Below are 11597 nucleotides of genomic sequence, written 5' to 3' on the forward strand. Positions count from 1 at the left end.
TCAACCTTCAATAGCGTGCCACAAAGTGACGGCATATGCTTGGAGGGAGACGCCAAATTTTGGGCCTAGAGAGAGAGAGAGAGAGAGAGAGAGAGAGAGAGAGAGAGAGAAAATAATTGGGTTCAATTATTTCATATATGAAATTTAGTTAGACTCGATCCAATCAATTTTTAAAAAATATTTCTCTATTATGTCATGTTTATAATTCAAAATTAAATTAATTAAAAAAGAAGAGTACCACATGTATCAGCTAGCTTGATCAGTAAAGATAAAAATAATTTATCGTAAGGTCTTAGTTCGAATCTTATCTTCATCACTTATCATTTATTAAAAATATACTAATTCGATTAAGTTAAAGAGAAATTATTGAGAATATTTAATTTTAAAATTATAAATCGATTATGCATCAAGAAGATAAAATATTTATTGTTATAAATAAAAACCTTTCAAGTATAATCGAGGATCTAAAACTTTATTCTTAACTTTTGCCTAAGAGCTTAAATTGATTTAAGCACCAGAATAATCTCTTTCAATTATTCCGAGTAAAATAAAAATAAAAATAAAGAAATAAATAAGAACTTAGGCCTCCTTGGAAAATGAGGTGGGTAAGTGGGCCTACCGTTCCATTCGATAGCTCTTGGGGACGATAAAGAACAGTGCATGGGAGATACATCCTGTGCAGGTGCTATAAATGGAGATTGGATCAAGGAAGAAAAGAGCAAGGCAAAGTACTCCCTGTCCGGCTTCTTCTTCCGCTTGCTGGTGGTGGTGGTGCCTTCCTAGTGGTTTCCAAGGGGAGTCGGCGGCCACAGGGATTCACGTGTTAAACGCGGTGTGCCCACTCCTCTCTCTCTCTCTCGTAAAGGCTTTGGATGTGGTGATGACACGTATCCGACAGCAGTACAAGTTGATGGATCATTCCAAGACGGTGATAGATTCAATGGCCATCGTTCTCGCATCTTTGGAGAAGAAGCCGATAAGGCCAAGCACAATCGTTCATGCAAGATTTTGGGTGAAGCGGTGGGTGGCTGATTAAATGATAAGATGACCTTTGTTCTTGCATGCATTCGGAGAGTGCAGTAATTCACGAGAAAATACCATTAATTAATTAATTAATTAATTATTGCTTCAAAATATTTTCCTTTCGATGTAACATGTATTTATCTCCATCGGATTGAGTAGAAGGCAAGGATGATTCTGAGATTTTTGGTAATGGGAATAATAAAACAAGGTTATGTAGAATCAATACAAGAGGTAGAACCTAAAGAGACAATGATGGGTGATTATGATACGAAGATTTTAGAGAAGAGGGATGAGTGCTTACACTGTGGTGGGAAGATACGATCGAGAGAGAGTAATGGAGAAGTCACCAAGTGGAAACCTTCATCCCCACCACATCTGAGGTCTTCTTCGACGAATCCATTCATCTTAAGGTTCGGCACACTCTGCGGTTGTCTCGATTTCTCTGGAACGCCCACGCACGTGTGTACAAGTAAAACACAAAAATTCTTTTTTTTTTTAAGAATCATATTTAAAAAAAGATAAAAAAAAAATATTTCGTAAGGAGAATCTAATATCTTAATTTAAAGTAGATAAAATAACTAACAAAATGAACATTAAGATCTTCTATATGTACAAACCAAAAAGAGGGAGTGGACAAATCAATATATATGCTTAAGAGTGTTTGCCGCAATGTAATTTTTGCAACAATAAAACTTCTAAATGTTATAATCAATATCGGTGACGTTCTGAGACATTGATCGCTTTACTAACTTGCCTTGCTCGTTGTATAGGTCAAGATTCTCACATGGTGCGGGAAAAATGGATCCTATCACACGACCCTCCACAAATGAGCATTGGAAAACATGTTTCTTCTTGTGGCTTAAGCCCACAGACATATCCTTGAAGCTCACACCCTTAATAAAGATTTCCTCACTACCATGGATTCGAACTGGCACGCGAACACCTTGACCGTGGATCCCACTGAAAGTAATGTTCTCAATGATAGGCATAGCTTTAGGGTCAAAGCCGTTATCAGGGTGCTCATTGTAATCTGTCTTTATCACAATTCCAACACGAACATTGTCGAGGGTCACGTTGTGGTAGAAGATATCGCGAACATAACCGCCTCTCCCTGCAGCTGTCTTTATTCTTATGCCTCGCCTTGACTCCCAAACAATAAGGTCTTCAACTATGACATTAGAAACTCCACCAGACATCTCGCTGCCTATGGATATTCCAGCACTGCAATCAACAAATGTAGTTCCAATGAAAACATGAAATTGATTAAAAAGATAGAACCTGTAGACAATTTCAGTAGCTGAAACCATTGCCTCTCATAACCCATAAGTTGAATATTAAAAAAAAAAACCAAAAGTTAGGGCTATAAGAGCACATAAAAAGAATATAATCCAACATACAAAACCGCCTAAGCACTAATGCAACCTAATCGGGTGTCTATACGCTACTATATCCTGATAAATAATTTACCTGGTCTTATGTCCAAACATTATGGTAACTCCTTATCCCCTTGTTCTCGTTTTGTGTCCAGGGATTATTTGTTACTATATTCTAATTAATAATTCACCCGATCTTATGCCCAAACACTATGGGAACTCCTTATCCACTTGTTCTTGTCGTGTCCAGGGATTATTTGTCTTGATTGTTGTTTTGATCAGACACAAACAGGCTCAGGGATTGCTCTGTTGAATTCAAATCTGCAGGACCTCCTAGCATCACTATTTGCTGATGACAGCGTAGCCATTTCCCAAGCTACTATTAATGAGTGTAAACTGAGGATTAATCTAGAGAAGTCCAAAATAGGTCTAGGTCTAGCTGGATTGGTAAAATCTAGAGTAAAATCTTGAAATGTTAAGAAATAAACTATGAAACATGGTGACTAGAAATAAAGTGTTTACCTGAACATCACCTTTGTTAAAGTTTGTAGAGATTAGTCAATATTTTATGTTTAGAAACCAGTTTACTTTGACTACTGTGTAGCCTAATAATGACAATTAACAACAATAGACGGCAAGCATGTATACAAAAAATATTTATTTTGCAGGCATATATGGTGTGTTTGCAACTTTTGAGGGATAAACATGCAATTTTGTGAGTTCACAGGGATACAGTGGTACCACCCCAACATGCTAGTAGCCAAGAATATCTCACCTCACAACAGACCGGACAGTGAGATTGCGGAGTGTGATGTTGGTAGATGGACGCCCATATGCTATTCCATACTGATCCCAGCCACTCTTTATGGCCACTGCATCGTCACCTACACATATGTAGGAGTTCTCTATCAACACATCCTCACAAGAATCTGCAGAGATCATGAGCAGTTGTCAGCATTCGAGGGGTAATGTTTTAAGGGAAAAATATATCAGTGAAATCATATAAATTGCAAAATGGGTTTGTGTATGAAGCATTGAGTCAAATAATTATATTGATTATTTTAGAATAAATAAGAAACCTTTTATTCTTGTCGTTGTTTTTCTTTAAACACTAGGAGTAAAGAGGAGTCAAGAGTGGTACATCGATAAAAGAAACGGACTTTATTGTTAATGCAAAAATAATTCAGGTGTGACAGTTTTACATTAAAAATTCTAAAGACTACAACATATCAGTAATTTCAAAGCATGCGTACCTGGGTCGATTCCATCTGTGTTTGGAGCTCCAGAAACAGGAGCCAATATGGTGACATTTGAGATGGTTACATTCTTGCAGTCATAGGGATGCAGAGTCCAAAAAGGAGAGTCACGCAGAGTTATGTTGGAGATGACTATATCCTTGGACCACATTAGCTGAACAAGAGGTCCTCTCGTATAGTTGAGAACCTTTTTCTTGTATTTTGTCCACCATGCTTGACCTTGACCGTTTATTGTACCATTATGTCCTGTTTCATATATAAGAATGTGTTCAAGAAAGCAGGGTTCTTTTATAATGCTTATCAACAGTAATTTAACCTGAATAGCATCATCCTCAAGTATTTAATCAGCAATGAAGTGTTAAAAAGTATCAGGGATTTAGTTATTATTAGATTATCAAAGATTATGACAACTAACGTTTGCTATATTGCTCGAGTCAATATGGTACATGCAATATGGACTGGTTCGACTCGTGACTGAGACGAGGATCACCCAAGTCCCCATCAGCATGCCCTAGCGTACCATATATTGGTACACCGATACAGACCGGTATGTACCAACCCGACAAATCTCCGAGACGGGTTCGGTACTCGAATGGCAAACCTTGATAACAACCATATCATACTTCTGCAACATTACACAGACACACCATCTCTAGAAATTAACCACCCACTTCTTACATAATTTAGGGAAAAGTTGTTTGTCAACATAATAGAAGATATATTCCTAACAGAAATTAAGAGTTGTCACCAAAAACCTTTCTACATCTGTTTCGGTGGACAGTGGAAAGCAAGCATCATGTTTTCTCGTGTTCTGAAAAAAACTACAAAAAGTTAATAGGAACTGCCTGAAAGGAAAATGATGGAAGAAATGAACTTTTTTGCAGAACTTTCCCCTCGGCAGTGCTGGTGAACCCCTGATGTTAATTTGTGTGACCTTGCCTTTCTCCTGCCAAACTGTTCTAGGTCGTCAACAGCTAAAAGTTTCTCACCATGTAACAAGGGAGACAAAACTAAAACCTGGTCTGAAGAAGGTTATTGATGAATAATAAGGATGCTGGGATGAAGAAAAAAAAGGTGTACAACCTACAACAAGGACAACTGAATTCAATAAACCATATAAAACAATCTTCCTTGGAAGCATGGCTCAAAGGGACTTCTTTAAGATGAAAACTACTGCCTTAAAGCATCTTTGACAAAGAAGCTTCAAATCCTAATGTCATAAATATTGATGGACAACTCTGAGAACTACTTGATGCTTCTATATTGTAAGCTTACAGACTATGCATCATGGTTATTCAATGGCCTTCTCCAAACAAAAAACTTAGCTTTTTGTTGATACATTAACTAAGTTGCTTTTCATTACAATAGTCTAGGTACACTTCCCTCAGAGGCACCAGGTATCGACAGATGTTCTTGTAATTTTCATTTATGAATGGAGTTCTTAAAAAAGAACAAGAAAACATAAGAGAATATCACCATCACCTGAGATGTAGTTAGAAAGGGTGAAAAAGCACTAAAATGATAAACAATGGTCAGTCTCAAACTCATTTAAGCGTATTTTTATCCGCCCAACAATGTTGTGTACAACAACTCAGAATTGCATTTTCAATAAGTTAACTGTGCTGTTTTTTAGCGGTGACACAAATTTTGCTTCATAAATTGATTTAGGGCATAAACTCTAGTAGTTGTAAATTCTACTATTTATCTTTCTCTGTGAAGAGGATTCACTAATATTCACTTTATGAAGCAGAAAATTAGAAACAACATGAAATATAAATTGCCACAATAAAAACACTGACCAGTTATAACAATATCCTTCAGATTTTCACCATGTATGAGACTTCCATACCGAGGGCCCCTGTGTTCCCGCCCATATCCATATGATGGCAAAGGAGGCATCAGTGGCCAGTAGCTTTCATCCTGATTGAGAAAACACTAGGTAACTTGACAAAAGGAAACAACCATGTACACTATATATAAATAAATCTTGTGCTAAAATTCGATCATCATGCACAAAATGATTACTGACACATCTTGCTTATCATTAAAACATTAGAAAAGATAGAACTTGGATCATTACTAGAGCATGAGGAAAATAAAACCTCACAAGCTAAAGATATTGCTGCATGGCACTAATCATCTTGTATGTCCTCAATACGTTGAAGTCAGAAGGAGAACAGGAATCCTAATTGAATGAACGTCCTATTTGTTGATGACGATCTATGTTCCTAGCATAAACAGCAAGTTGTAAGTGACATATGGATCCAGAAATGAGGCTAGTGTTGGTTAATTGTTCCTAAATTTCTTTCCTGTTATACCTTTAATGAAACGAAACTCGAATGGTATTACCTCTATTCCCAAAATCACTGCACCCTCAGCGAGGAAGAGGGTCATGTGACTGGTGAGATTGAAGGGCGCAGTGAGCCAGAGGCCGGACGGCACGTTGAGCTGCCCGCCCCCCCTCGCCCCAAGCTTCGAAATCGCCTCTACCGCACGCTCAAACGCTTCGGTGTTCAGCGTCTTCCCATCCCCAACCCCGCCAAAATCCGTCAAATTGTACAACGCCGCCCGCAGTCTCGGCGACGGCCGAGCCACCGTCCCCCACCGGAAGAACGCGAGGCCGTCCACCGAGCTCGTCTGCCACCCGAACACCAGCGCTAACCCCACGATCCAGAGCACCAAAACCAGCGTCCTGTGCGTGGTGAGCAATCCCATCAGCCATCGCGGGTGCTGCTGGAACTGCAATCTCCATCCGGAGGGAAAGATCTCAACCATGACCTGATCCAAACACAAACCAAGAAACCCTAGGATGCAATCAGATCTTTCACTCTGCTCCACGAGAAGAGATGAAACAGGGGTCAATCGGCAGATCTCGTAGAGGAGAACTGGATCCTGCTGGGGACAAACGAGGTTAAGGATCGGAGAGAGAGGGTCTTGGCCATGGAAGAAGGCGACCGGGAGATATAAATGAAGGGCGAGAGGTGGAGTGGAGTAGAAGGGAAGACGGGGAGCAGGATGTCGAGAGTTCGGGGTGCGTCAACCGACCGGAAGCGTAGAAGTCGACTATTTAACGAGAATGCCCCTCTTGCTACCTTTACGATCTTGATCCAACGGTTCACATCTGCCTGCAGACCATCAAGAGCGATCAGTTAGATTGCCATTGCTTTCTGAGGCGATGAAGGGAAAAGTATTGAATATATAAATATAAATATATATATATATATATATATATATATATTCAGTAATTAATGTAAATTTTACATGCTTTATGAAGGCCAAATTAGCTTATTTATTTTTGCTAACTATTACAAATGTTTTGCATAAAATATTTTTTTGTGCATTTAAAATTATAGTCTTTTGATTTCAACCAAATGTTTGATATTAGTTTAGAGTTGGGGTCATGCTAACCTTAGTTAATAATTTAGATGATCAGAATTTAAGTCGATTATCCAAATAAATCATATATTGATATTGGTGGAAGTCTCGTGTACTAATTCCTCGTTTTGACCAAAATTACATCCATCCACACTTGTCAACTTCTTTATTATATGTTATGTTTTCAAATAAAAATACTATAATAATCACAAACAATATTGATATATCGCTATTAAATATTCTCGATTTGACTAAAAAAATTATTATATACTAAGCTTAATAGCAGAAAAAATATTCATACGTATAAGATACTCATACGTAAATTCAACTATGAGATCTATCATTTGTACAATCAATTTTGGATAGTTCGAATATTCTTCTATGACAAAGCTCTATTAGTACATGATGTTTGATCATGAGTTCTTCGAGCATAAAGTTGTGGCTGGTCCCATGGTCTTGCTTGTGCTTATAGCATTGACTTTTAGCTCCCAATAAGAATGGAGTTGTGTGGCAGGTAAGAGTTCTCATGGATTTCTTCTGATTTATGAACATCTAATCTAACTCAGAACATCTGTCATCCTATGTTTGTTTTGGAGTAAGAAGCACTCCACAGAATAGGTAAGCAGAAGCTCTCATTAGGAAAAGGAAAGAGACTAGTTGATTACTGATGAGACATCAAGGTAGGTGGGAACTGATGGACTTAGTTAAAGTGCACAGCAGTAGCAGATTTATCAAGGGTATGAAGGTGGAGTTTTTTCAGATGCTGTAGTTTGTGAGTGATTGCAGAAGGATTTTGTTTCTGGAATCCTTGTTTTTCATCATGTATGTGCATTTAAAATGTACAGAAGGAATCAAGATGAGAAATCTAGATGATTCAGATGCCCATTAGGTTCCAACACCTTCTTCTCCTCTTCAAGTTCTGTAGAAACTGATGACTTGTTCTCTGCAAATGAACACTTGGTCATAGGAACAGATATTATTGTTTCATGCTTACCTTGTTTCATGGTGATATGATGTCTTACTCAAAACTGGATCTCTCTGAAGGATGCAGTCTTTCCAGTCTTTGATCAAGCCTTGGCTTGCAAGCAGAAACTTTCAGGATATTTGATATTTTTGATGAGTATCAAGTGACTCCAAAAGAATTCTTTTTTTCTTTCTATTCAGATCTGAACCTTAGCAAGAAAGATTTGTCACTTTTGTTTGAAACATTTCTGAATAGTAAGCAGCTAATAGTTTTAAGTAATTTGTGTTCAGAAATAAAGAAGTTGACAATTACAATTAATAATCACACTGATAAGATTTAAATCTACACCTTTGATTGAAACACACAACTTCTGTAGTTGCTTGATTGATTAGTGATTGCATGTGCATGGTTTAATGGTGGAATTGAGGCTTTTCTTCTGGTTTTTGATTGAAACCATGAGATCCACCAAAGGCTTTACAAGTTTTTGTAACCCCAGTCATTGTCAGTATTATTGTGATAATCTAACTTGGTTATAATTAAAGGTAACTTAACTTCCTAATTTGATATCTAAAATTTGTTTCTTCTAGTCATTGCTTTCTAATCAGATCGATCTTTTCCTATATTATATCTAATTGGATCAATATGCTATTTTTTTCTTGTCAAATCAGACTTCAAGTTAAGATTAATTTGTCCACATCAGTATCAACCAAATCCATATTAATCATCTAAAGTCTCACTTTAAATTATCATTTATCATTATTGTAATCACCAATTGTATCGATTATTATCCGTGTTAAATTGCTTAGAATTGAACTCAAATTGTGCTAAATCAGATTATATTTTATTGGATTTAGACAATTTGGTTCCATCAAACCCAGATAATCAAATTATCCTGACAATCCTCTAATTGATATTTAAGTATAAATCCTATAATTTTTTCAACCTTATTACAAATTCACTACAATTTTATTCATAGTTGACAATTAATCGACCCACACAACTGAAAATAGAATATATATATATATATATATATATATATATATATATATATATATATGTATGTATGTATATATTATCATTTTTTCACAGTGAATGAGCTCAATTTAAGGTATAATTTTCATGGATTTGAAAGAAAAGGAAATATGAAGATTAATTTGTCTCGCAATTATTGTACAAAATATTAGACAAATCTATGGCACCAGCAACTGCTTGCTTTGCACTCTGCAATCCCCAGTCCAAGTCTGTAGCACCACTGCATCCCTTTCTACTTCTATTGCTTCAATTTAATCTCTGTTAAGCCAATGAAATATTCTACCATTTCTCAATCCTTCTTCATTATTTTGCTTCCCTTAGCGTCTGAAATATTCTCAGGCTACAATGAAATGGCACCACAATGGCATGAATGTATAGTTGTGTATTTGTTGCAGATTCTCAGTATGGTTGCCATCTATCACATGATGAGTGGTAGGGTGTAGGCTTCCAATGAAGTCTCAGAGACAGGACTTGTTCAAGGTTTCACACAATTTGTAGTCTTCTTGGAGACTTTGGTTCCAATCCTGTTGGACCAGGTAAGCACTTCATCCAGATAATGCATGAAATAGAATTAAGAATAAAGTGTCATGTGAACAAACCAGGTGAAAATTTTGTATTCTATGCTCACGAATTTGTAGTGCTTGGCACATTTGACAGTCCTCTATTTGGATGATAAAATGGCTCAACTAATGGAAAATTAGAAGAACAGATGAAAGTGTTGTATTTCATGCATGCCTCCAGATCATGCATGAAATAGAATTAAGAATAAAGTGTCATGTGAACAAACCAGGTGAAAGTGTTGTCTTTTATGCTCACGGATTTGTAGTGCTCGGCACATTTGACAGTCCTCTATTTGTATGATAAAATGCCTCAACTAATGGAAAATTAGAAGAACAGAACCGTTTCCTTGGACTTGTGGTTAGTGCTTGATATTTGAAATTCTTAATCCTTCAACTGCTTTAAATTCTGCAGGATCTGACCCTAAGATGCTTTTGTGGATTGCTCAGGCCAAATTCATGTACAAAAGCTTGGCTTCATCCAAAAATGACTTGTAGTAAGTGCTTGATATTTGAAATTATTAATCCTTCAACTGTTTTAAATTCTGCAGGATCTGACCCTGAGATGCTTTTATGGATTGCTCAGGCCAAACTTATGTACAAAAGCTTGGCTTCATCCAAAAAAGACTTGTAGTTAGTGCTTGATATTTGAAATTCTTAATCCTTCAACTGCTTTAAATTCTGCAGGATCTGACCCTGAGATGCTTTTGTGGATTGCTCAGGCCAAACTCATGTACAAAAGGTTGGCTTCATCTAAAAATGACTTGTAGTAAGTGCTTGATATTTGAAATTATTAATCCTTCAACTGCTTTAAATTCTGCAGGATCTGACCCTGAGATGCTTTTATGGATTGCTCAGGCCAAACTCATGTACAAAAGCTTGGCTTCAACCAAAAATGACTTGTAGTAAGTGCTTGATATTTGAAATTATTAATCCTTAAACTGCTTTAAATTCTGCAGGATCTGACCCTGAGATGCTTTTGTGGATTGCTCAGGCCAAACTCATGTACAAAAGGTTGGCTTCATCTAAAAATGACTTGTAGTAAGTGCTTGATATTTGAAATTATTAATCCTTCAACTGCTTTAAATTCTGCAGGATCTGACCCTGAGATGCTTTTATGGATTGCTCAGGCCAAACTCATGTACAAAAGCTTGGCTTCAACCAAAAATGACTTGTAGTAAGTGCTTGATATTTGAAATTATTAATCCTTAAACTGCTTTAAATTCTGCAGGATCTGACCCTGAGATGCTTTTGTGGTTTGCTCAGGCCAAACTCATGTACAGTACCGGCATCCTCATCCCTGCATGCCTTAAGAAAAGCTTGGCTTTATCCAAAAATGCTCATAGTATTTTTCTGAGGAATCAGCAATACTTTGCAGATCCTGTAACATTGTTTAAGGATCGACATTGCAACATCTTCCCGGTAATTTATTAATAATTTTCTGTTAATTATTATGAAATAAATAGTTCATCGTCCTAAATGATCAAATAACTAAGAGATAGACAACTTCCACAATCAGTGAAAAGGTCAATTAAAGTCTGTAACACAGCCTCCCAAATGATGAAAGTGAAAAGTAGAACCTTCAGATTTCAGAATTGTTAGCATTACATGATAACTGGAGAAAGAGGTGTTTGCAAAGTATCAAGAACACCTTGTATCTTATTTATTTGCTTTAACTGAATTATGCAATGAATTAACAGCATTGGAGGACATGACACAAATTATTTGCTTCAACAGATACATGAAGAAAGCTATCTGCAAACATCTATATAGTCTCTTTCCACAGGCAAAAATGCACATGCGACATTGTTGTGTTCTTTTATTGTTTAGACACTTTTGTGGAAATATCTATTGCTTCTTGTAGAAATATTCTATATTCTCGATTTTGCAATGCCAAATCAATTTTTCTGTGTTGCAGGAAATGATTTCTGCCCACGTCCAACTCGCTTTTGCCGAACGTTCTTTTTTTTTTTTTTTTTGAATGAACAAAATTAATTTTTATCATAACTACACTAAG

At 36.7% G+C, this 11597-nt stretch overlaps 1 protein-coding gene across 1 annotated transcript; it reads right to left on the reverse strand.

Moving 5' to 3' along the window:
- Positions 1–1653: 1653 nt before the first annotated feature.
- On the reverse strand, positions 1654–6707 carry LOC135619730 (probable polygalacturonase). The gene is made up of 5 exons (XM_065122009.1): positions 6002–6707; positions 5452–5572; positions 3650–3898; positions 3172–3325; positions 1654–2244 (listed from the first exon to the last, which is right to left on the reverse strand). Exons 1-5 carry the CDS (start codon positions 6425–6427, stop codon positions 1719–1721), a joined length of 1476 nt encoding a protein of 491 aa, XP_064978081.1. The 5' UTR covers positions 6428–6707; the 3' UTR covers positions 1654–1718.
- Positions 6708–11597: the final 4890 nt, after the last annotated feature.

This window comes from Musa acuminata, chromosome BXJ1-3, assembly GCF_036884655.1.
Source record: "Musa acuminata AAA Group cultivar baxijiao chromosome BXJ1-3, Cavendish_Baxijiao_AAA, whole genome shotgun sequence".
Taxonomy (NCBI): domain Eukaryota; kingdom Viridiplantae; phylum Streptophyta; class Magnoliopsida; order Zingiberales; family Musaceae; genus Musa; species Musa acuminata.

Bases quoted from the DNA above. Each gene is read 5' to 3' on its own strand.
- LOC135619730 (XM_065122009.1), bottom strand. From the start codon at position 6,427: ATGGTTGAGATCTTTCCCTCCGGATGGAGATTGCAGTTCCAGCAGCAC. The intron at 5,573-6,001 runs GTAATACCATTC...TTTCTCAATCAG, and splicing joins CAGTGATTTTGGGAATAGAG to GATGAAAGCTACTGGCCACT. The intron at 2,245-3,171 runs GTGAGATATTCT...TGTTGATTGCAG, and splicing joins ACTGTCCGGTCTGTTGTGAG to TGCTGGAATATCCATAGGCA.